We start from the raw sequence: 27,364 nt of genomic DNA on the forward strand, positions 1-27,364 counted from the left end.
CAGCTGTTGGTCTCTGTTCTGGTAAGAAATTACTGCTGACAAATACCAGCGCCAATAGATCTAAGCTGATCAGCATTCACTAGGCATGAAGCCATGTGGCATTCATGTGAAATCAAGGGCTTTGTAAATCAATAGTAACTATACAGAAGATATTGACACATTTTCCTCAGTAAATAAAAGTATGTGACAAGGAAATTTTAGATGAATTAACCTTCTTAATTTAAACCACTCATGTATCAAGTTATTTTTTTATTTGGACATATCCCGCCCTCAATCCCCAGCCAAGGCCTGGCTCAGGGTGGGTAACAACAAATCAATACAAGAAATACAACAAAACCATAAAACCTCACCATTAAAACCATTAAAATCATATAACAATATTAATAAATAAAACAAGATGGTGCTTAATTAGTATAAAACCACTGAGAGCCTGACAGAGCCCCCACATAGTGGAGGTAGGGAGGCCAGCAAAGATAACAACTTGCGGCTGCCCTCGGTTGTAGACCTGGTGGAATAACTCTGTCTTACAGACCCTACAGAATTCTTTCAGGTCCCATAGGGCCCTGATGTCACTAGGAGGGGAGTTCCACCAGGCCGGGGACAGGGCCAAAAATGCCGTGGCACTTGTCGAGGACAGCCTCACAGTTCTTGGGGCTGGGACCATGAAGGGGTATTTGGGGGGTGTACCCAAAAACCTATCTGAAATAATAAGGTCCACGGTAGTTTTTAATACAGCCGATGAGCAAAATTTGCAAAATCAAGGAATGGTGGTTTCAAATAACATTAAGAATTGGGGTGTTACTAGATGTTAACTTGGAAGTTCAAAGGTTTTGAATGTTCTCACTTTGAATGCATATATTATTTCATGAAATAATATATACATTATAGGATATATATACATCATAGCCTTATAGGATTCTGCTTCTGTTTTGGATGTTCTCTTAATGATGAAAGCGAATGCGAGTTGTAACGCTCTGATTTTGCTCCTTTACTGTTATTAAGTTCCAGTGCTATACTCAATGTGAATTTTTCCAGTAGATTTTGGTTAAGTAATTTCCTTCCCCATGCTACTATGAAAGCAGTAACAGAGCTTTACATTGAATAACACATCCTAGAGCAGGGGTCCCCAACCTTTTTGACCCTATGGGCATCTTTGGAATTTTGACAGGGTGGTGTGCACAACCACAAAATGGCTGCCATGGGAGGTGCAGCCAGCCACAAAATGGCTGTTGTCAGAGGCAAAGCCACACACACACCCAAAGAGAGACAGTTTAAATGCAGGGGAGAAAAGGCGTAATTTTTAGGATATGCTGGAATAGAGTGAGAAAGACAATAAAAGTGACTTTGTTGTGTCAGCTCTTACTAAAACAACTTCATTTTAATCTTCACAGCCAGCCAGGTCTCCACTGGCCAATCAGTGGCCAATCCTAATGGGCAAGAGCCCTACCTACTTTCTAAAAATGCTTGATAGGTGCCTGGTTAGGTGTAACCAGGCACCACGGGTATCAGGTTGGGGATCCTATCCTAGATTAAGGCCCAACAAGACCTGTCATCTGCCATACCACTCATCTTCACCAAATAACCTAACCAAAAAAAGTTTGCTGCTATTGCATTTGATTGAAAGGTTCTTTTCTGTTTGCAGAAGAAGTCTTCTATTCATAGAAGTCCTGTGAGTACAGAGATGGCTCCACTCCTTTCATGTTTACAAAACACCATCCATGAATGGAAGGGAACATTTAAATCCAAATAATAATTATCCTGCTAAACTCCTAGTTGTGTATATCAGAAGAACCTGGAGCATGTACTGAAGGAATTAAGAAACAGAGTTTTATAGTTGCTAGGCAACAACTGATGAGTATCACTTAGGAATAAAAGTATGCTTATTCTCCCTACCTTCTCTTCTACATGGGGCCAAGCCCCACGGGCTTTATCCTGGCAGCAGAGGGGTGCATCTAGCTGGTATAAAAACAGTAGCAGGCCCTCTACTTTCTCCATTTTTAAATGTTTTCCATTGTCTACACAGTTCCTGAGATGATTTAAAATTAGCTGTTAATTAGCTGTCATGGCTTTGGACTGAAATTTTAATGCCATACTTATGTCACTTGAGTACTATTTCTGCATGAACACTAATAGAAAGGTTCTGAATAATCTAAAAATGTAATCCCAGTGAAACAAAAAAGGCGGTGGAGGAAGTTTTCTCCATGTCAAGTAGTTTAGAGAATTCTAAGAACTAAAGATATAAATTGGGTTCCCACCAACCATCAGCAGAAGACCCATGGATTTTCCCCACATTCCCTCCTGACAGTGCTCAGTTTCAATTCCTGGAAAGATTATTACTGGACTTGCATGACCTACATGGACCAAAGGCCATACAGCTTGGGAAATGGGGCGGGGGAGGAAGATTCTCTCTTCTCTTCTTCTGCAAGTTCAGTTCTGTAGTTGTAAGAGGGCGGAGAAACACTTCCATCCTTTCCTTCTCCTTACTGCACCCCACCACCTCCATTGGTTTTTGTCAGTGTGTGTCTTGCAACTCCAGAAGTCATCTTTCTGTGGATTGAAAAGAACTGCTAGGAAAGGAGAATAGGAGGAAAATCTGTATGTTCTGGCATCTAGCGCTTTCTGCTGATAGATAAGGTGTTGTGGATGGAGAAGGTCTGAAGATCAATTGCTGCCATCTTCAGGTGAAAGAATATCAAACAACAGGTGTTGGTAAATGTACTATATTACTTTAGACTGCAGGTGAGAGATTACAGTGTTTAAAGTCCCTCTACATTAGTAATTCCATGTAAGTGGAACAGTAACACCGCATGCAAATGTCTTTGATGTGATTCTTTTTTTCCATTCAGCATTTTTACATGGAGAGCATTAAAAACGTGCTGAAGGGTTGGGGTCCCATCACTTTGTAGGCCTACATTCTGCTATCTTCGCTTGGTGCCTCCAGTGACCTCAGAATCTGGAGAGGAAGGGATTCAGTAGTACTGTACTCCTTTTCCTCCAGCTTGCTCGCTCTCTTACAGCCAGTGTAGAGTTGCTTCAATTTGTCCTCATTGGCCTACTCCTTGCTATATTTAAAGGCAGCCTGGCAAGCCCCGTGCCCCCTCCTGGGTCCTGCCTTCTACCAAGAACTTCTCTTATCACAAGTAACTGGGAACTGGTCAGTCCATGGCTGAGGTAGGCATCCACCTCCCTTCAAGTCACCCCATGCTGCCACTGGTCAGCTACTGTGGGGATGGAATCCAATATGTCTGGGGCAATGACAGCTTCTGAATAACTGGGACAAACTCCGACTATACTGTTTATGAAGTAAAGATGAACTATGAAATGTTCTTGTCCACCAACTAATTATCAGAGAATGCATATGTTATATTTTTTCGTGCAGTTTGATAGATTCTACTGTATACAGTAGAAGCACAATGTTGATGATTTATTCTCAATTCCTTAGATATGTTTGCCAGTCACTGCACTGCAAATTATGGAATTCCTTTTCACCTGGATTCAATGTTATGTCCCAGGTTTTTCCCCCTTCTTCCCCCAGATTAGTGGATAGATCATCTTCTTTCCTTCATGGACTTCAGTGCCCTTGAGGTGACTGGAAAAAGGGACCTCATTGTAAGCACCAGTCAGAAGTAGAAATTGAGCAGTTAATTTTTAATCACTGACCTGAAGCACATAATGGATTTCATAAACTGAAACTACTGATTCTTAGCAAACTGCAGATGAGAGCAGGAATAGCACTTCGAAATAGTGCAGTAAAACAGCATCATAGATGAGGAGAAAGAGTAGATAAAAGAGGACAGTCATTCCTTAAGAATGTCATCAGAGCCCTAGATGAGAAGTTTCTGTCTTACCAAATTCTTCTGACACAGACAGTAAGTTTTGTTCCCATTTTTAGCTCCCCATACGCACATAGCCTAGTGGACATCTTCTAAAAAGTGTCATCACTGTGGGAGAAAGTCCCCACAGTGGGAGAAAGTCCTGAAGGGAATTGGACTTGTGCCCTAATTGCTTAAAGTTCTTCAAAGAAACACTTCACAAACTTATGAATACTCAGGATGTTGGTGGTCTGCTATATCAGAACATGTTGGTGCTATTCCATATCAGACTGCTCTTTGGAGCCCTAGAGTATGAGTTTGCAAAAAGAAAAAGAAAAAGAAAAAAAGATTATTTTAGTTTTAATCCCTCCAAATTCTATGAACAACTTGGTGTCTATTTAAACCCTTCCACTGATTCCTGCCTTTGTGCAAGATCAGTCTCCTGAGGTTCGGCTCCTAAGTATTCTTCACTCTCCAAGAGCTCAAAAGATCAGGTGTCAATTCTGCCCCACTGACACTGATGCTGGTTCAGAACTGGAGGGGGGCGGGAAATCAAAGGAAATTTGAAACATTGCTTGAACTTGTGGTTGCTAAATGTTGGACTTTGGCTCTGTGTCAGTACTTACCATCTGCTTCTATGCTAGCTTTGCCTTGGACTTTGGTGCCTAATTTATCTGAACTGAGTGTCTATCCCAACATCAACATTATCACTCTTTATTTGAAGAGCTTTATTCCCTTTGAATTCTGTGATAGTAGATCCAAAAATAAATTACTGATGTGGGAATATTTCCTCCAATGACTAACAACTGGCTCCTTTCAGAGCTCTTTTTGACAACTCTAGGGGGGAAACAAACACATAATATGTAATATGAAAGCAAATTTTATTTTCATTATTACATATGTTTATTTGCATCCACCCGTCCTATAATATAAAAAACAGTTATGGCATGTGCTTAACCACTGTCTATCTGAAGTATCTTTATGGTCTAAATAATGGAACAAGAAGCCAATATTTTAAGGAAACTGTAGTCCATAGCACATCTGACAAGTTGACACATGAAATAGATATGAATGCATTAACTATTTAGTCATCACCAGTGAAGAAATAACTTTGCAAAAAGTGACACAAGGCCAATAACGGAATATAAAATATAGCAGCTGCTTTATTCATTATATTTTATTTAAAACTTTTCATATCACCTGAGTTATAAGAGAAAGCAAACTTATTATTGGGCCAAATTAAAGCACCTAGGAGTAAAAGGGTGATAACAAGAAAGAAATCTGTCAGCATAGAGCTTACTCAGCCTACATTCTATCCATGCTGATTATTCTGTGTTTGAACTTTGTAAATTGCATGCCACAGTGGAATAGTTAGATATTAGGTATGTCACAGCCCTGATCCAAATCCGTCCCAGTGGTTTTTAAAGGTTGGTACATATGTTCACAGATGTCCAGCATACCCTACACTGGCCTTTATTGGCCTGATTCAGAAGATACCCTTTCCTTGTTTACCCAGATTATACTGTAGCCTTATGTACAGCAATACCAACTAAAGCCAATTCACTAGTGGACCAGCTGTAGCCCTACAGGCGAGGACCATATCCATACAGCAGCCTGAATAGTGCCTAGCACATTGCTGATAGCAGTTTGGATCCCATGGAGGATTTCTGCAAATGAAAAGGGGGTGATTCTTGTCGATTCCTGCCTTCTGCAAACCTCCAATTAGGGTTGTCTGCTAGAGTCTTCATTCCAGCAGGCAAAAAATGGGTGGTGGTGGTAAGCAACATTATTTTATTATTTATTTATTGCATTAGATTTTATCCTGCCCCTCCCCCAGAATGGGGCTTGGGGCAGCTAACAAGAGAGCAGTACAGTAACAATAATAAAACTATATATATATATAAACACACAGCAAACTAACACTGTTGGCATTAAAAAATCAACCATGTTGATGGCAGAGTCCACCAAAATTACATTAGGGGAATGCCTGATGGGATAGTTCCATCATACAAGTCACGAGTCTTCTCAGACAAAGCATTCCACCATGTCAGGGCCCCAATGGAAAATACCCTCAGCCTTGTCACACTCAAATGGGTGAATTGAGCATCAGGCATCACCAGAAGCCCACATAGGCAAAACCAAATAACAGGAAAGGTAGTCCTTTAGGTATGACAGTTCCAGACCATTTAGGGATTTAAATGTTAATACCAGCACCTTGAATTTGATCTAGTAAACCAATTAGAAGCCAGTGCAGTTGCCACAAAATGGGCTGGATGTGTGCAAGTCATGGTGAGTTCATCAACAGCTTGGCAGCTGCATTCTGAACAACTGGAAGTTTCCAAAGCACCTTCAGGGGCAGCCCTGCATAGAGTGAATTGCAGCAATCTAGTGTGGAGGTGACTGTCATATGAATCACTGTGGCAAGATCAGACCTTGACAAGTAGGGGGACAACTGACAAGCCTGGTGGAGATTGAAAAAAGCCTGTTTCATCACTGTTTCATCACCTGATTGTCCAAAGTAAGCAAGGCATCCTGCCAGATACCCCAAATTCTTCACAGAGTTCAGTGGAATAAGTTGGACACTGTCAGGAGTATGGTGTCATTGTGATGTTACTTCCAATTGTACTCTGACGTGACATCACCATGCTCTAGGAATTCACCAATCTCTATAGTTTTTACCATAGAGATTTGGGGAATTCCTAGAATGTCATGATGCCACTTCTGTGTACAAATGGAAGTTACATTGCAATGTTGCTTTCAACCCCCCCCCTTCATTTTTGGCATGCTGGACTGAAGAGAGGTGGCAGGGGCCTGGAGCTGGGCATATCAGATTGCCATGGTGGACAGTCTGGTAATCCTACCTCCAGCTCCTCTTCATGATATTCCTGGGCGTTATTACAAGAGTCATTTTGGGCTGCAGCAGAAGGAAGGCAAGGAAAGTCTGCTCCACTGATGGAAAATCTGTCCCTCAGCAGAAATGTTCTGTGAGATCCAAGCCATTCTCAGTAATTGTAGCACTAGAAGCATCAGGACATGAAATTCAAACGGGCAACATTTTGCATGCACACACAATTCAGAAGCATATAAAGCAAACAATGAAATAGGAAGCACAATCTCCCAGCAACAGTCAGAAAACTAATTTAACTGCTTGGTGACTATGTCTACCACTCTATAGTTGTCAAGAAACAAGGCAAACTTACTTTCATTTATTCCTATATTTCCTAGAGTATATTTCCACATAATCCTAAAGCAAATTTACATTTATCACAAAAATCCCCAGAAGTTCCTTAAATTAAGAAAACATAATTATTCTAGCAGTGCTATCCAAAGCAGAGTTACCCTTTTCTTGGTCCATTGAAGCCAATGGGCTTGGAAGGGTGTAATTCTACTAAGGATGACACACAAATATAGCCTAGTGCTGGTATATTATGTTCCCAGAAGATGTTCTGAGATGCACATTCCTGGTGACTCAGATCCCATTAACATACATTTTTACTTTGAAAAATTAATTGCGAATTATATTACCCATTTTAGCATTTGAATTTAATGCACTATTCCTCTTAATACTCCTTTTAAAATTAAAATTGTGGACACAGCATCATAAGATTTTAATTCTCCTTCAGACTCTCCATATGTTTTACTCTTCTGCTAAGTAATTTACTTTTTTGGCAATTGTTAGTTTACAATATATAGCTGTTACAATAGACCATATTTAAGTTTTATTATAAAACATATTTTCATACTTACAGTCTGATCTCCTCCCAAACTCAATCTTGCAGTCAAATCTGCATACATTTAGAGCGCAATCCTAATGGAGAAAGGTACCTCAGACACAGCAAGCCGGAAATGCCCCTTCCAAGAAAACCCTGTGGTTTTCCATGGAGCTATTCCTGCCTGCCAAAAGGGGTGTCCCTGAGCTGAAAGGGCTTTGGGAGCTGACTAACATCAGCTCCCCCACGGGAACACCTCCTTTGATGTTGGCGCGAGTCTCTGCACCGGGAAAACGCTGCCAGTGAGGCTGCACCAGAGTCCAAGGCTAGTGCTGATGTGCAGCTCCCCATAACCAACATAAATCCCCCAGTGCCTGTGTTTGGAAGTACGCAATTAAAAGTACACTAGGGCTGTTGAAAAAAAAGAAAATTTGGTCCGGTTTGGATTCGGCCGAACCGGGCCCGATTTGGGTCCAGTTCGGCTGAATTCCGAACCCCCCCTGTTCGGGAATGCCAAATTCAGTGGGAAATTCGGCATTCCCGAACAAATTTGGTTGGCCACTCACGCAGAGACACCTGTACGGCCTTGGTGGCGGAGAAGGCGAGCAGCACAGCATCCTTGGCCAGGAAGCCCTTGCCGTCCTCATCCTCAGCGCCATCGGCCTTGTTGAAGCTAGCGGGCAGGGCCGTCGGTGGGAAGAACTTGCGAGCGGCCTCCTGGTGCTGGGTGGCGAAGGGGGGCAGGGCGGCCACCACGGTGGAGGTGAGAGCCATGCCCTTCGCCAGCCCCGAGCAGAAGCCGCTGGGCAGTGGGTGGGCGGGCGGCGGGGGCGGCGGCAATGCTGAAGGCATTGTGCGGCCAGCATGGGGGGGCGGGGGCTGGACGGGGCGGGCAGGCGGCGGGGGCAGTGGCAATGCTGAAGGCATTGCGCAGCCCACATGGGGGGGGCGGCGACTGGGCGGGCGGACTCAGAGCTGCCTCGGCGGCCTCCCGAAGCCATCCAGCTGGCCTGCCGCAGCCTGCCTGCCTGCTCCGCTTGCTCCGCATGCCTGCCTGGTGCCGGCTCGCTCCCTCGGCGTGACAGCTCGTTCGCCTTTGAATCGCGCTCACCTTTTGCCAGCCTCCCGGCCGAACCCATCCCATGTGCGGAGGAGGGGGCGCTCGGAGGACAGAGCCCGGCCCCGCCCTGACACCTCCCACTCCCTCCACGCCGAGAAGTGCTGCCATCACCTCCTGAACTCGGCCAGCAGCATCCCGCGCTCCCGCTCCGCAGCAGCCCTTTTAAGGCGGGAAAAGGCATGTTAGGGGGATGCCGAACCTGCCAAATTTTTTCCGCGGTCCCCCCGAACTTGCGTAGTTTGGGATCGCATTTTCCCGCCTTTTTTTTTTTTGTTCGGCTCCATCTGAACCGCAAACCGCCGAACCAGGGGAAATTCGGCGGTTTTCCAGTTTGGATGGAACCGAACCGACAGCCCTAAAGTACACGAACTAGTTAAAACTATGCATTTTGCACTCTCATTGGTTTCAGGACAGAGCTAAGCAAGTGTTTAACACTCTGATAAATGTAAATGGGATGTAAAGATGTTTAACACTGGCCAGATCTTACTAAAGCAGGTAAATGTCAAATTAAAAATATAATTTGAACAATCTCTGACCGGAAAATAGTCATACAGAATTTGAAAAATATTGCTAAATCTAACCACCAGAAATAATGTATTTTGGAAATGCCGTGCAGCAATGTAAAAGTACAAGGAATAGATTTGCCTTAACTTTCAAATTATTCATTACACTTTATTTCATTCTTCTCCTAAGAAATATTGCAGTATGCTGCAATGAGGTTATCTTTAGAGTTGCCAACCTCCAGGTACTAGCTGGAGATCTCCTGCTATTACAACTGATCTCCAGCCGATGTCAGTTTACCTGGAGAAAATTGGGCTTTATAGCATTGAAGTCCCTCCCCTCCCCTCCCCATTCCCTGCCCTTCTCAGGCTTTGCCCCAAAAATCTCCAGGTATTTCCCAACCCAGAGCTGGCAACCCTAGTTATCTTAATAGAGTTATTCCATTGAACTTTACAACAATCCTATGAAGAAGAATGTTTGGAATGATTTGGCACCACTTGCCGACCATTTTTACTTCTGTCTTGTAGGATTCAATTTCAGACAACTAGGCCTTATATTCCCCACACACACACACACACCCATGGCCAGTCACTATGCAGGGACCGAGACCTGAAAGGAGCAATATAGTGGTCAGCAACATATTGGTGGCATGTGCAGCTATACCTTCTAATGATTGTGCCTAATGACTTCATATATGCATGGATTGGGAGACGATACAGTATGAATTTTTGTGACATTACGGGCAAATTGATGGGAATAGGCAGCTGTCTGTGATCACAAATAGGCAGAAGCACTCAAGAATGCCAATGAAAGTAGCAGTTATGTCACCAACACTATATCAGTTTCCACTGAAAAGTCCAACAAGATCATTAAATGTCAGTCATGTCTATCCCTTTATTGTGAAGGAGAGATAAAGCTGTATAGCTTGCTTATAGATCACAAAGCTAGTTCCTGATTGAGCTAAGACTTTAAGCAGGAGTCTTCACTATATAGTTTCTCTTAACCAGTGAGCTACATCATCTCTGCATCCAGTACTTTGTGTTGCTTCCACTACAACAGGTTTCCTACCGAGAATGGTCATTCTGTATCTACTTTTCTGGTAATGTACCATCCCCTACTTATTATTAACTGGGACTGGTTCGGGATTATACTGCCCATTGCTGGTCTGTTGGGGGCCAAAGATCTTAATCTTTACTCACTGTTGATTGAGACTGTTGAAGCGCCTTCAAGCTTGATTCCATGTGATGCTTTTCAAAAAGTACAATAAAATTAATTATAGTGTTGTTGGAAATATTAAAGTGGGAATGGCAAAAATTCATTTAAATCCTGATGATGCGTTCAAACAAAATGAACATCCCATTTACCACGTAACCTCAGAAAATAAACTTCCAACTAGGTTTGCCAGCCCAGTGCTTGCGCCAAGTGGGAGACTGTGGGGGTTAGCATCCCATTGATGCAATGACACCACGTCTGGTGCAAAGTCAAAGTGACATCATCACATCGGCACAATTATGTAGGATACTTGCTGGAAGTGATGTCACAGCATCAGCATGATGCCAAATTGACGCCCCATCCCCCCCACCCTTTTGAGCAGTGGAGGGAAACGGGGGTACAGAGCAGGAGTGGCCGCCCTATTTCCAACATTTGTCTCAGGTATACATGCATAAATCCTGCTGACCTATGTATTAAAAGGAATACTTTCTCACTGAAGTAATAATAACAGCAACAAACATAATATATTACACATTTGATATTATTAAAACTGTTTGCAAGCCGGACCACTGTTATTATCCTCATATGTGGATAGGGAAGCCATGCTGTGATTTGAGCCACTATCTTTCTGCCTTGTAGCTCATAATCTTAGCACACGAGATCATCCCAGATCTTGATAGCATTATTCTTGAGGTCTGTCAGAATCCAACAGTGTTTTAGCCACTGTGCTTTACCATTCTGTCTCCATCAGCTGTATTCAATGAAGAAACCGACAATGGGATTTGGTGGTTGTTTCAGCTGTCTGTAATCTTAGTTAGGAAGTTTCCATAAAGGCTGACATGAGAGGAAATATAACCAGAGAGCTCTTTGTATGCTTCTAAGTGGATGTACTCAAAAGTAGGAGTGAACAGTGATGTGCTTTGACACTTTCGTCCTGCCAGTCCAGATAATTTACCAAAACACTGCCCAAATTGTAGAGACATTCAGAATTGCCTGCTTTTTTGTCATTTATTTTATTAGGTCATCTAATCTTTGGATGTTGTTGCTCTTCTCAGGATAGTATTTCCCCCCTGATTTTTCCCTTTCTTATTGGATTTGATTTGCTGGAACATAATTTGGCAGGAGGAAAAGGAAAGCTTAAGTAGCTAGATGCTTCTTCTTTTTTTACTGCAGATGTGTGCAGTTTAAGTTCAGGCACATCCTGCCATCTAGTGATGAAAACAAAATTATACCAGCCAGATGTGGGTGTGACTAAAAAAAAACACCTATGAAAAAATTTAGACAACAACATTAAGTAAGTGCAAATAACATGAATGCATCATGCTGTTTTCGATTGTGTGACATGATTGCATTTGAAAATATGGAGGAAGTAATAATGTAGGAAGAAATGTCAGGCTTCCTAAATCTGGAAATAGACTTCTATCTATAGAAGCAAAAGTACTTAGTGGAGTCAGCACTGATAGCATAGTATAACTCTTTGTACTGATTGTCCACAGATTTCTTCAGACAGATTGCACTGGGAATTTTCCAAGTATATGTTGCTGTTAGAATCCTATCAAGGAGTTAATAGTAAATTTGGCTAGAATCTAGTAATGACTTTTTTATATCACCCTGGTTAAGGGTATCACAGGACAGCAGCACAACAACAGTTTCATTTATAACCTGCCCTTCTCACTGAGACTCGAGGCAAATTACAAAATATTAAAAGCTATTCTATCGGACAATTGAATCAGACATTGGAGGCTTATTAAAGGAGGCTTCAATAAACCATGCATCAGGACTACAATTACAGAACTGGAAAACCTGGAAGCAAAAAATGTCCAAGGCAACAAAAACTGTCTGAGGTATGACGTACTATAATGAAAGGGATTTGCAAAGGCAAAGGGCATTGTACTAAAAAGGGAGATGATATGTAAAAACATTGCGATAGACTACAACATTAGCTGAGTGAAATTTAGAAAATAAACCAAAAGAATTATGAGACGCCAAAATAAGATGGTTGGTCCACAGTTCATAGAACCAAATTCAAACATCCACATGCTCAACAGGGATTCCTTCTTTAATTAGCAGCAGCATCCTTGTGCTACACGATAGGGTATTCCCCATTTTCCCAACTCTTTTGGAAAACTCTTTGGCTTTGATCCAGCTCCACTTATTTGCCCAAAATACACTTAACAGTGAAGATAGTTTCAGAGGGTAGCCATGTTGTTCTGTAGCAGAACCGCTAGATTTGCATCCAGTAGCACCTTTAAGATCTTTTTTTTTGGGGGGGGGAGGTATAAGCTTTTGAAGGCCAAAACTCCCTTCGTCAGATACAAGTAGGAATGGAAATCCCTGAGCCCTTGTATCCCAGTCAGAAGCTGAGAGGGGTGCTGCAAAGGAGGGAATCAGGATGCAAAGCTACAATGCAAAATGTCATCCGCTTGATTAGAGAAGGGAAGAAATTATTGGGGACAGAAATTAGTATTTGTAGTGAGATAAGAAGCCTATATCACTATTCAGCCCTGGGGTGTGTTTCAAATACCCCTTCTACCTTCTGACTGGGATATAAGGGCTCAGGGGTATCTCCATTCCTTGTTGTTATTTGATGAAGGGAGTTTTGACTCTCAAAAGCTCATTCTCCAAAAATCTTGTTGGTCTCCAAGGTGCTGCTGGACTTTAATCTGGCTGTTCGACATAACTATGAGTAGCACTGGGAAGATGCCCGCATTGCTGTCTAAAGATACAACTGGCCAGTTCAGTGGAACCTGAATATTTATTGCATGGAGATGTGGATACACATCCAAATGCTTATCTGGACCTACTGTATATAGGTTGTGCACTGATTCTACGTGAACCTTTCCCTTGCTAGATTGGGGAGATTTAGGTTGAATAGCATACTTCCAAACAAGCATCTTTAGAACTACAAGTAGGTAGCCCAAATCCTACAGAGTCAAGGTATGTTCAGCAATGAAAACAATGACTTACAATGGGCTGTTACAGCTATGCCATGTCCCTGGTAGTGGAACAGAGCCATTTGGTTTTTCTTACTTCCAGGCATAACCCTTCAGGCACTTTAGCTGGAATTGCACCTACAGTTCTACGTTCCATTGATTTACCTGCATATATTTTTGACTGAGATATGTCTGCAGTCTTTCAAAGCCACTCCCTTTAAGCTGAGTTCTGTTCAGCTTCTCCTGGCCTTCTAAGACCCATTGTAGTCAATTAAGTCCATAGGAGGGTGCACAGAGAGCAATTAGTGGGCTAGTTCATTTGTGATAGATGGATGGTTGCACTCTTCCCACAGACTCTAAAAACTGAAGGATTAGGCTGCAAGGGTATATTCTTAAACTGAGAGGTCTGGTAAGCAAGCTGGGCTTCACTGATTCTGTTCTACATTTTGAAAAACGATTTCAGATGCATAAACCAAGGAGGAAACTTAATGGGGCTATGTACCTTCTCTGTCATAGACACCTGTGTTACAAAATAGACACTACATGTATGTTCAAACCTTATTCTGATGCCCAGGAGTTTACCTTGAGCATCCTCAAGTGCATGCAAATCAAGTTCAAATCAACTCAGCAGGAGGAGGATGAATTAACATTTCAGATCAGTTCACAAATACATCAGTATATCTCATGTCTTGTTGCAAATGGTTTATATGTTTTAACAGTCTGTTTCAATAGTATTGCATTGGTAGGTAGCAAAAGATCATCACTCCTGGCTATTGTGCTATGACAGGGAAATATCTGTAGTCCTTTGATGCGTATGTGAATGAGTTTGGGTTAGTTTTTGGCTTGTTCTCTCCCCCCCTTTTTTTGAGAAAACAAAGAAAAAGAAATGAACCTCCATTGTAGTTTGTTTCATCATTCACTCAGATTCATCATTTCATCATTCACTCAGGTTACAGAGTTATCTAAGACCTAAGCGTTCTTTGTAAACTTACTTTCTTCAGTGGTTGTGATCTAAAAATACACACTTTCCCTCAATGCCTCTGGAACCCCTTCCTATAGCAAAGCAAACTCACCGTTGAAGTTTTCCATTTTGAAAATGAGCAGGCATCCTGAGATACCAGTGCCAAGTGTCAAGAAGATGGTGTTCAAAAATGAAGCAGCTCCTGCCACCCAACAACTTTCCACTAGATAAAAACTGTTCTTACTATTCACCCTGTGCACAATTTCTGAACCACCACGCCAACCACCAACCACAGGGGTCTCTATATACCTCCTGCTTTTACTGCTTGCCTGGAACGACAAACAAAGTGCAGCAGTCAAGTACAGTCTGGTGGGCAGCATTTGCTTGGTGGGGCAGTACTTCTGCATAGCTGTTTTACAAACTCCTAGAGAGGAGATAGATAGATAGATAGATAGATAGATAGATAGATAGATAGATAGATAGATAGATAGATAGATAGATACTAGGTGTGTTCAGGAAGGACTGAATATTTGACTTTAAATAATTTTATTATGCTTTATAAATATTCCTGTAGAATGTATCCATATATACACACTCACATATATTTTATTAATTAAAATTTTTTTTTTTTTAAGAAAATCTCTTTAGGGTGCAAAATTAGAGGCTGAATACTTAATTGAGAGCAAGTATGGTATGGTGGTTAGAGTGTTGGGCTGGATCTGAGAGACCCTGGTTCAAATCCCCCCTCTTCCATGGAAGCTTACTGGGTGACCTTGGGCCAATCACACATTTTCTGCCTAGCCTACCTTACAGTGTTGCTGTGAGCATAAAAGAGATGACAGGAGAACTTTAGGTTCCCATTGGGAACAAAGGCAAAGTATAAATCAAGTAAATTAAATAAATTCATAATTCTAGAATCAGGGCGTTAAATGAATATTTACAGAAAGATATACTATTGAGAGGACCTTACATTAAAAACACAGTTATTTAAAAGAGCCATTAAAGTCTGGTTATACTCATTGTCACCATTGAAACTCATTGTCATACCACTGAAGCACTAAGCCACAGAGAGCCTGGGGAGCAATCAGCCCCACCACCCATCCTAACCAATAAGATGAAAACAAGCTAAAAGGGTGGGGGGGGGGGAGAGAAGGGAGGCTAGCCACAACATAAGCCATTGCTGCCCTCAACCATAGGCCTGGCGGAACATCCCAGTCTTCCAGGCCCTGCGGACCTAGTTGTTGCCTATTAAAATCAAAAGGCAGTTCAGCTTCAGAATCAACAGCAGGGAAAAGCCCTGAGCCTTCAATGCTCTTTGTATCCGCGAGTTTTCTGAGGCGAAGCCAGTAACAGACGTAGCTGCTGTTGCATCCAGCTTATCATTAAGCATTTTATGGGCCACTTCATCATGTGACATTGGCACTGTTCTCATGAAAGCCTCCTTGCCAGTCCATCGGTCTGAATGATGAGAAAGAAAAGTATTGATTTCCTCAGGAAACACTAGCTTCTGTCACTTACCTCTGCGGTGGTAGTTTTCTGGTGTGGTTTGCACTGGTTTTTAAAATATTCTGAGTACCATGTCTCCAGCATAAATAACGGATTTTGTCCCACAGCTGATTTTAAGTATACACGTCACTGAAATGTTGATTATTTTTAAATATTTTTTAAAAAGCTTCCAGTTTAAACCTCTCCACATAGATTTAAGCATAATTTTATAAAACTAGCCTAGCAAAACAAGTTGATGTATTGCTGTTCCCTTGGTCTGAAATTTTACCAGTACCATTTTCAGATGTTTTTTTTTGACAAAAATCTTGCATGAGATAGTATGTAATCTTTGAGAAATGTCTGCACACAAGCTTTCATAAACCTTTATTCTGTCTTTAGAATTTGGAATGATGGGAGATCATACAATTAAAAGTCAGCGACCTCGATCTGTTCATGAGAAAAGGGTCCCTCAGGAACAAGCTGATGCTGCTAAATTTATGGCACAAACTGGTAATACATTAGTTACATTTTTCTACTTACTGTGTTTAATTTTAGCAAAGCCACTGCATGTCTCCATAATCTTTTGCTGCATATTTGTCAGTTTTCTAAGCTGATACTTTTTAAAGCCATTTCTTCTTATTTTTTTTTATTTTTTTTTACCACCAGTTAAAGTCCATAAATAAAGTAGCGGTGAATTAGAGAGATTGTATAAAAACAGGCATTGTCATTTGTGAATACTAAATGAATCTGAGGTTCTTTAATATATAAAAGTATATTTTCTTTAATATGAACAATATTTAACGTAAATATGTAAAACTACACAAAACCACACATCCCAGTTTAGAAGGATATTAAATTTAGCATATGTTACTAAACATAGGGTTGGATCCAGTGCAAGGCCCTCCATTGGACCACAGAAAGATTGCCAGACTTCCCAGCTGGCCCCTCCCCCCTCAGCAGCCAGTTTCCAATCTTGGGAAAGTTTATTTCTGGAGTAGCAGGACCTGTGTGGTTAAGATGGGAGGCTGCATCTGTAAGGGGGAAGGGAGCAAAACCGCCCCTTTCTTCCTCTTCCATCAGTGGCAGGAGGGAACAGTTTTGACCTCTTCCCCCTCCCCACTGCAGCCTCCAGACCCATGTGGCTACAGCCTCCTGACCCATATGGGTCCCATAAGCCTAAATTTTGCTTGGATAAAAAATGGATTAAAAATGGTTACTGTGGGGAGGAGAATGCTGTGAAGATCGCCAGCAATCAGCACTTTCCTCTGACGGATCATGGGATCTAACCAATTAACTGATTTCATAATAGAAGCCAAGGAAACACTTTAGATTTTTGGTATATGAATAGAACAAAGCGAAACGGGAAGTCCAGGATTAAATCTGTTATCCTGAGTGATACCTTAACTCATCCCCATACCCTTTGCTATCTAGCAAAGGCTTTGTCTTCAAGGACTGGTGGCTTTGACAGCGGAACTTGCTGGTATTCCTCTTTGTTGGATTGGTGGGATAGCCCAGCATTCTCTACCCCTTCCTCCACACATCCCTTTTGTATAGCCTTATCAGATAGCCCACCATGGTGGACAATCTCCAGGCCCCAGCTCCTGGATACTATCTACACTCTTTGCTCAAATGGGAGTAAATGTGGGGGGTTGGGGTGGGAAGCAATGCCACTTCTGGCTGTACCTGGTAATGATGTCATGATACTCTAGGAATTCCTCAAATCTCTGTGTTTGTTTGTTTTTACCATAGAGACCTGAGAATTCCTAGAGCATCATGATGTAACTTCCAGGTACAAATGACAGTCACATCATGAACACATGAAGCTGCCTTATACTGAATCAGACCCTTGGTCCATCAAAGTTGGTATTGCCTACTCAGACTGACAGCAGCTCTCCAGAGTCTCAGGAAGAGGTCTTTCACATCAACTACTTGCCTTGCCTGGTCCCTTTAACTGGAGATTCCAGGGATTGAACCTGGAACCTTCTGCATGCCAAGCTGATGCTCTACCACTGAGTCACAGCCCCTCCCTAAGGTCACATCATGCAACATCACTCCACTCCCCCCACCCTATTTTTGCTGCTGCTGGAACGAAGAAATCCTACTTTTGTAAAGCTAATTGTTTGCAGGATTAGAGATCAATATAAGCTGTTCTCTAATGCCTGTTTTCTTTCTTTCTTTCTTTCTTTCTTTCTTTCTTTCTTTCTTTCTTTCTTTCTTTTTCTTTTGGCTAAATTCAATTGGTCAGGGATAACATACTAAAGAAAGATTAAAAAATGTCACTCCTGAACTTTGATAAGGCCCAGGTTGCCTTTTTTTGGCATTTTTTAAATAGAGCCCAACAAAATCTACATTTAACCATCCTGATCCAGCCATGGAGATATTTACACTGCAATCACAGCCTGTATTCAGAGATGCTTTGTGGATTTGGATCTGAGGTAGTCAGTGCAGCTTCCATTTGTACCACAAATGCAGAAAAATGTGTTCATTTTCACTGCTTTGTATTGCAGATGGGAAGATGCACCCCCACCTACTATCTTGGTTTACACTCTAAAATTATTTTTCAGTTAAGGATTCTAGCCCTGTTCTATTTATTCAGTCGAAATGACATTATTTAGGTGTAAATCAGCACAATTACACAGGCTTGATGCTAGTTAAGGCCTCTGTCCTTCAACTAGTTGTTCCATAGTATTCCTTGAAGTAAGTGAAAGAACTGCGGAGTAAGTTCAGTGAAAAATGAAGTCAAGAAGTAGAACCTGTATCAAACGGCACGATGTTGTCACACTGGCAAGACCCAACATCTTAGCACAGTCCCTTGCACTATATTCTAGGCAAAGGGTGAGCCCTCAGAAAGATTTAAGCAATAGTGAATATGATTTAGTTCATGTGATAGCCATACCCCCTCTGTTCTTGAAGCACATTGCTACACAACTACCAGATTACATAAGAAGCCATATTATCTGATGCACAACATTCTGGGACAATTGATGATACATGATTACACATTCAGGTTATCAGGTAATAACTTGAATAGCCCAGTGTCTGAACTCACTGTCTGTTTATGGCACATATAATGTCATTCTATGTATCCTGGAGCTTCTTATTGCATACACTACAGATATTAAACAATTAAAGAACACTTGAATATTGCAAGCGCAGCGCTTGTAGACTGCTGTTAGGAACTGTGCTATGGTTTCATGTAGTGTTGACTGTTCTAACTGTGGACATAGCACATTGCTATACACATATAATAAGCTCACACAAAACATCACAGAAAAATTCAGCACAAAACTCTTGATATTTGGGCATTTGGGGACATTTGCCAGCCAAGTGCTGGCAACCCACAAGAGTATGGGGTGGGGGACTGCAGAAGTTGGCATCATTAAACCTCTGTTTAATAGGATGCCTTTTAATCTACATAGCCAATCAGATTTCCAGTAGCCATCAGAACCCCTGCTGAGCAAAAACACCACCTGACCCTGCCTGCTTTCTAGAAACACTTGGCAGGCACCCATGGGCATCACATTGGGGACCCCTGCTCTAGGGCATACACATGAAGGGGGCATAAACTCATGCTCAGATTGAACCTTGTGAGCCTGTGCCATAGGACTACCTTTAGGAACAAATCACTTTTGAAACTCTCAGACTCTAAAGATGCATACCCAAAGAGGGACTCAGAATCCTGGCATAAGAGTTTTCAGACCAGTTATCAAAGCTGTAAGGTGTAAGTACAACGGATCCAAAGTTAAGCACTTGTAGGATCCATTGATTTCAAAGGGAGAGGTAAATATGTGTTTAAATCTCTTTACTGAAATCAAGTTGTATATAACTTTGGCTGGATCTATGCCCCAATGGCGGTTGTAAATAATACATAAAATTTATCTCTTTTCTGCCACTGCAGGACCTTGCTTCTCAGACAATTCAAGGATGTTTGTGCTATCAGCTTCTTGTGACCCATATGCTTTTAATCTGCTTCTTAGCTCCAAGGAATTATTATAAAAATGTGGCATAGTCTGCTGTAGCTGTTCTCTTATATGCAGTTCTCTTATACGTACCCCTAGCAGTTCTTAGTGCAATACATTTACTTAAGTTCTTAGAAAACTGCATTTTAAATTTATTGCAAACACAGTGGTTATGGGGGGGGGGAAAGGATGAGGAAGTGATTATTTAAATCCCCAATCCTGATTTGAAATCAGGGCTTTAATCTGCTTTTTTCAGACAGAGCACACCTTCCTAATACTGAGGAAGTAATTAATAGCTTGCATATTGTAGGATTTTTCATTTTATGAAATATTGTGCTTTGTTTTTCAACATAGTTACTAACATCCATCTCTCTTTTCTCATTTTTTTTTCGTGCTGATCACTGCGTATGTGGTTCACTGTGCAGCTTTCTTTTCTTGTGATAAAATTAATGCTGTTATCTCCTTCAGTAGAATCATTAGGATCTTCTAACATGCATCATAGATTTACCTGTACACTAGAAAATTAGTAAGATTAATAAACAGAGTTTTGAGGAAATTATATCCATTTGTTTCTGTGACTTGAAATTATTTCTGGGTTATTTTCTTTTATGTAATGAAAAATTAATAAAGATTCTAAGGGAAAAAACCCTGCTTGTGTTTCATGTCAAATGATTATTTATGAGAAATGTTCAAAATTGTTTAGAATACTGAATCTGCACTAGTACCACTGACCTCACTCCCTCTAGAAATTCCAGAAATGTGTGTGTGTGTGTGTTTGTGTGTGTGTGTGTGTGAGAGAGAGAGAGAGAGAGAGAGAGAAGGTAATGTGTACATATCCAAACATTTTAAACAAGCAATTATATGCTGCACTTATATTCCCATTTATGGCTGAATTATGCCAGTGAAGTTAAGCACCTCAGCCCAGAGCATCATGCACCCCAAATCCTCTCATGCAGGTTGTACCCTTCACTTCAATGGAAACACGAGTGGCAGTTCTATGCAAGCATTATTGTGCACATGCACCCTCCATTGAAATGAGGGAGGAAACCCTTGCTGAAGCAGGTGCTCAGGAGGTGACGGGACAGTCCTTTTACTCATGCAGAGAGAGAGAAAGATTTATGTTCACTGCTTTCCTAAACAGTCGTCTTCCTACATCTCCATGTGTCTTGCTTCCCTTCTGGTAGATGATTAGCTGGATGGTAAGTAAAACATGTCCTTGGCTCATCACTAAACCACAACTGAGGTATACGGCAAAAAGAACAGATGATCTTGTCTCCATGTGTCAAAACAATCCCACAGTTTACTGTAAGCAGGGTGTTATGTTTATTAGCCCTAAGACAACACATGCCTGCAGCATGTTTACTTATTTTTCTGTGGCCATCATTTATGCCTGACATTATTGTCTCTTTAAGTGATATGGATTATAGAGTCATAATGCAGGTAAGTGTTACATAGGTTTGTGAGCGACTTTAGTCAATAAATCTTGTTTTGACTACATTTTTAAAAAAGGAGTGTTATATTTATTTGTAGCCTGATTCATTTTGAATAGCAGTGGCAAGTAACTAGGCTAAAAAAATTCCCATAATTAAATAAAGCATACTAATGTGTAAAAGAAAAGTAACATCCTACCTCAAGCACAGTTTTGACTTAGATACTAACTTTTCTTGTGTTGCCTGCAAAAATCTCCAGGTACTGCTGAGTCTTGAACATGTCAATCACTTTTGTACATTAACCATGCAGTCCTAAGCAGGTCTACTCATAATCCTTCTGAAGTCTACTTAGTAGGTTTTACTCCCAGGGAAGTGTTTTTAGGATTAGTTGCTGTCGTACTGCTAGTTTACTTGGGCATAATCCCACCAAAGTCATGGAATTTGTCCTGGCATAACTGAGATAGAATATAATTCTAAATTTTCTGTATGTTGTAAAACCGCACCAGCCATCTCTGTACACACTTGTAAAATGCACTTGATATACAGAAAACAAAATTCTTAATGGACCTTAATTCTGATGGGACAAGGGGGAGAGTTAATCTCATAAGGTAAAGGTTTTTTTGAATTGAATTCTGCAGCAGGCCTATAAAACACTTGCTTGGGAGAAAGCCTAACTGAACTCAGTGGGGATCACTTTTGAGTTAACATGCATTGGTCTGGGCTGTGTACATCTATGTCTTTAAGAAGTTACATAGGAATCTTGTTCAAAAAGAAATTGATGTGTAATGTAAATTCTCACAGCACAACTTTTTCATTAGGAAGACATTTTTGTGTTGCAGCTGCAGAAGCTTTTTACACAATAAAGTATTTATTTCCAGAAGAGTGCCCATGGTAGTCTGTTGTACCCAAACCAACAGAAAATCATGACACTTTGAAGATAAATGACCAATTTGGACTGAAGTTTTAAACCGGTTTTGGGCAACAGGTACCTCTTCCCGAAAGGAAATATTGATACACTTGGATAATTATATTAATATTCCTTTCCTTTTTTTGACTTTGTGATTTTTATCAATGCATACCTGTAAGGTAACCTGTAAGAAAAAAATGACCGGAATTTTGTATTTTAAAAAATTAATAAAATTTTATTTAAAAAAAAAAAGACCGGAAAACTGCAGTAACTGTTTTATATGCAGCAATTTGAACAAAAGTCCAGAATAAAAACCTGCAATATGGCAAACTGACAACAGATCAATACCACTTCACGGACAATGTAACTTAGAACCACAAAGTGTGGGGAGAAATTTAGAGGGGAAGAATTTCATACAAATCCTTAACATCACTGTGTTGAAATGATAATGATGAATAGTAACATGTTCCAAACTGACGGTAACACATTCCAAAGTGATTGTGTGGTCCTGATGAGAACTTTACCTGTGCTGTGTCCATCTTGGCGTGAAAGATGCAGAGTTGCTTCCCTTTATGCTCCAGCATAATTATAATATCATCCATGACACAACCACCCCATGTAAAGATACGATCTCCCTCTCTTTCCTGTGGGAAGGGGAATAAACATGTCCCTCCACTACATTTTCACCTGGGTAAGTATCTGAGCTGGGCAATGGAGCCAGGTAAACTTTCCAGGTGTCATATGAAATGTTCTGATAAAATTCAATGTGTGTTTGATTATATATAATCTTACCCCCTTCCTTCTTTTAAAAATAATGTCTGCCTCCTTCGGGATCGATACATCTGAATAGGTCCACGTATGATTTAAGAATCATATCCTCCAGTGAATACACCATGTCCTTCAATCCTGAGTTCCCTGCCCACTGCTGTGTATACATAGAGTTCCTATCAGTGCAATCCTAAGAGGGGGTTGTTGCGGGCATCCAGGGATGGCGCAGCCATGCCGCCTCCTGAGTGGATTGCTGGCACAAAAATGTGATTATTTCAAAACCCTGTGAAACTGCTCCATGCAGTTTCATGGGGCTATGCCTCCCGTTTTGCTGGTGCAAGTTTGCGCTGGCAAATAGGGGTGTTCCCGGGGCAAAAGGGCTCAGGGAGCTGACTAAAGTCAGCCTCGCCCCAGGAACAGCCCCTTTGGCACCAGCGCAAGCCTTTGCGCTGGGGAAACGCTGCCATGTGGTGGCCCTGCTCCAGCTTTAATGCCAGTTTAGCTGGCACAAGTGGCACTAACACCGGTGCAGGGGTCACACAGGCTCCAAAGACCTTCCTCTCCCGCCAGTAGTGCTCTGTATGTAAGTGAAGAGAATGGGGAAATCCTTTGTAGCCAAAGAAGCTCTTTGTGCACATTATTGCTCCCAGGAATCACTGTAGCAAAACACAGCTTTCTCTGGGTGAGATGAGGAAGTAGGGAAAGAAAGTGGCAAATTAGTCCTTAAACCATCTACTGTTCCTTTAAATCAACTTATTGTGGTAGTGGTCCAGCCAGTGTATAATCCTGTTAATATGAAAAAATATAGATAACCACATTTACTCATTTTCAGTTTAAGAATTATATACAAATTGCTAGAAAAAATCAGTATGTTTATTCATCACATGCAAAGGAGGGCAGGGCTCCTGTACTTTTAATAGTTGAAGGTATAGCATTATTCTGCTGAATTTACAACTTTGTCCTCCTTTGCATATGGCCAAACTATGCATCAGTAGTTGCAATAACCAATTCTTTGAAAAATCACTAAGATCTTATTATATATCTTCAATCAAATAATAAAATAGCAAACCCCACCCCTGACAGTGTAAGGTTCAGGGACAGTAATATATTACTACTGAATACTTGAATTTTAATGTCAGCATACTGTCACTTGGTCTTTGTGGGATAAATGATCATTTGCATTCAGTATATAGAGCTATTTTACATAATGAGGTACAAATTGAGCACAGCTTTGACTTTTGGTACCCATTTGGCCTTTCCTTTAAATGACATTTACAAAGGCAAAAGCAAGTGTCTGCCATGTAAGATATTAAAGCAAACTACTATAAAAATCCTTATTAAGAACAGGAATCTAGATTGCACCACAGCAAGTTCTTTTGTGTATAGTTAACAGAAAGCAGGCAGTAATATTAAGGCATTCAGGTTTATGCAAAGACTAACACAAGGACATGTACTCATACCTTCCAATATTTCACAGATGAAATATAATACTCATAATACTCATATTATATAATACTCATAATGCCCTTAATCATAAACCAGCATGCACATGCACATACACACTTTTGATACATGGATCTTCACCCATTATGTGCTGTGGGAATTTACTCTGCCATAGCCTGTCTTGCTCTGACTTCTGAAGTGGATACATTAGTAAACTGACTGTTCCCATTTTCCTTAAAACATTCAAACAAAAAACAAGAATGTTCAATACAATGTTTAATCTTGCAGTGGATCTAGTTGGACTCACTGATAGCATAACTACAAATCATTTAGCAACATTTTGTACCTAGACCAAGAATTTGGGGAACAGGTGGTGGAACAGTGCACTGGCATTTTCCTTTCCCTAGATTTAACAGCCATTGGCTATTTCACACTACCAAAAAAAAAAAAAAATGAGGGGATGAAAATTATTTTTTTCTTGACACTATAAAGAAAAAGTTGTCACATTTCTTACACAATTCACTGAGCTACTTAACAGCAGATAATTCAGTATCCCCTTCTTAGAAAGTGTCTTTAGCTGTTTTATCCAGGGAGTAATATATTTATTTTGTGCAGTATTAATCTGTGAACATGCTAAAATAATGAGGGCTAGGGAGTCTACTTGATCTGGACAAAATGGTTATTTGTATTCTTCTGCGATAATTTTATTGTATCTCCCTCGCATTTCGGCTGAGTCTAAGGCATTACACCTTGCCAATAAGAAAGCTTGTTTAAATTTATGGATTTCTAACCAACGGAAATAGTCTGGCAAGGAAAAAGTTATGTTAAAGAGCATCTGGAAGAAGCAAGGTGAGCATTTACACTTTGCATCTTTAAACACCAAGGACCAATCCTCATTTAAGATCTTGTTTTGTAATTGTTTACAGCTTGCTTTCCAAATACTATTCCTTGCAGCTTTCAGTTGCTCTATTGGAAAGGAAAATATTTTGTCTAACCTTCTAGTCCAGGTGGACAGAGAGATACCTGAAATTAACAACTGAAACATATTGGGAGCTGTTGATGGCTCAAAGAGGGAGTACCAAAATTTAATGATATATAGTAGATGGTAAGTTTGGGAGCCCCAGTTCTAACCATAGAGTGGAGAAGGAGATACATCATGGAATGCCCAGCAACTTTCTAAAATAATTAACTTGAAAACTATCAAGATGCTCTATATGGCCAATGTACCAAACTGGAACAGAATATCTTAAAATCGAATGTATGATTGCTCTATATAGGATCATACTTGCCAGTACAAATTACCCTCCTTTGCAAAAGTAGATTTTTAAAAGGAATATGGAGGAAGAATTTAACGTTTGCATTGCCACATGGATATGCACTGGCATTTTGACAACCAAGAAAGAATTAATAGCTACAGCCTGGGTGTGGTCACATGACATGCTGTGCAGTCCTAAACATAATTACACCCTCTTGAGCCCATTAACTTCAAAGCAAGAAGGGAGTAACTCTCCTTAGAATTGCACAATTAGGCAAAGGAAGTTGTATGAGAGAAATTGACATAAAATACAATTTATGTTTGTAAAGTTTAAAATGAACTTGCCAGCAATCCAGATTGTCCACTAGATCAGGGCTTCTTAAATATTTCCCCCTCGCAACCCCTTTTCGCCCGAGAAATTTTTACATGACCCCGGTTATATAGGTATATAAAATAAGTATACAAATCAAACATTTACTGATAATAAATCATAAAAAAATTATACTGTTGCCAAATGTTTTGCAACCCCCACATTCAGTTATGCGACCCCAAATGGGGTCGCGACCCACAGTTTAAGAAACTTTGTACTGGATGATGCCTTTGTGTCCAGAATGCCTTTCCAATAGCAAATATTCACAAATGAGTTCTGCCTTAAAAATTCTTTCCTATAATTGATTAACAGTGCCATTTGAAGCAGTTGTACCCCTCTAAGCCTATTGATGTCAATGGGTTTAGAAGGGTATAACTCTGCTTATGATCACACTGTCACCCAGACTTTAGATACTATGAAAGTAACAGAACTTAACCAATACTTTGAGAATAAAAGTAATTTAAAAAGGGTCAGAGTATCCAGTGCTAAAACACATTTGATAATATAGCAGTCCACTTAGGAATATGTTTGAGGAGACAATAACAATATATATTTGTTCATTAGATCGTTCAGTCTGATTTATTCATATTGTTGTACAAATTTGTAAGTACATTACAACTTCCCATTGAAAACACTGGTAGTTGTGGAATATTTACAAGATCAAACAACTGATTAACTTCCACCTTTTTGCCATTCTTTCCCTGCTTCCGCCGAACCTTAACCCATCCAAAAATAAAAAGAACTAGTCAAATGTTATTGACATGATGGAATTGAACTGTACATCAAAAGGACTCTTAGGGGTCTTCTGTGCACAGCGACTCATTGCACTTTCCCTGTCAATGACGGTCAGGCCATCCAGTGTCAGGATTAGTGGCTAGGTTTTGCTCTGAAGTCAATATTATCTTAAAAGAACAATGCTTTACTTTCCCCCTTAAAAGGTAAAGGCCCCCAGTCCAAGCACCGGGTCATTCCTGACCCATGGGGTGACGTCACATCTTGACATTTCCTAGGCAGACTTTGTTTATCAGTGCCTTCCCCAGTCACCTTCCCTTTACCCCTAGCAAGCTGGGTACTCATTTTACTGACCTCGGAAGGATGGAAGGCTGAGTCAACCTTGAGCCGGCAACCTGAAACCAACTTCCATCGGGATTGAACTCATGTCGTAAGCAGAGCTTGGACTGCACTACTGCAGCTTACCACTCTGTGCCATTCACCTAGATGAGAGAAAAGTTGCATTCAGATATACTACTGAGGTAGAGACTACAGATATTCCTTGCTAACAGTGTCCCCAGCAGTTGAATCAAATTCCTCTCTGGATTCTTGATTATTTGCTTATAGTTTGACAGAAATTTGGAAGAATGGAACAGAAAGTTGGAAACTGGAGATTAGAAAGATGGATAAGTAGATGGAGTCTAGTTTCTACAATACATAGAAGTATGTGTGTGGGTGGGGGGAGAAACACAACTCACACTGCTTTGCTGCCATCTGTCTCCATTTT

General features: G+C 40.7%; 1 protein-coding gene across 6 annotated transcripts in view; it reads left to right on the plus strand.

The window, feature by feature from the left end:
- ADGRB3 (adhesion G protein-coupled receptor B3) overlaps nucleotides 1-27,364 on the plus strand; it is a 576,088-nt gene that overhangs the window by 171,357 nt on the left and 377,367 nt on the right. For 3 of the 6 annotated variants that reach the window (XM_056856072.1, XM_056856071.1, XM_056856073.1), the window contains exon 3: nucleotides 16,134-16,244. The exons of 2 other annotated variants lie outside the window; for them this stretch is intronic. In XM_056856072.1, the coding sequence (XP_056712050.1) occupies nucleotides 16,134-16,244 (111 nt within the window). Of the gene's footprint in view, nucleotides 1-16,133; nucleotides 16,245-27,364 lie in introns of those variants that run through there. One more of the 6 variants, XM_056856076.1, reaches the window with a different exon arrangement.

Source organism: Euleptes europaea, chromosome 10 (assembly GCF_029931775.1).
Source record: "Euleptes europaea isolate rEulEur1 chromosome 10, rEulEur1.hap1, whole genome shotgun sequence".
NCBI lineage: Eukaryota > Metazoa > Chordata > Lepidosauria > Squamata > Sphaerodactylidae > Euleptes > Euleptes europaea.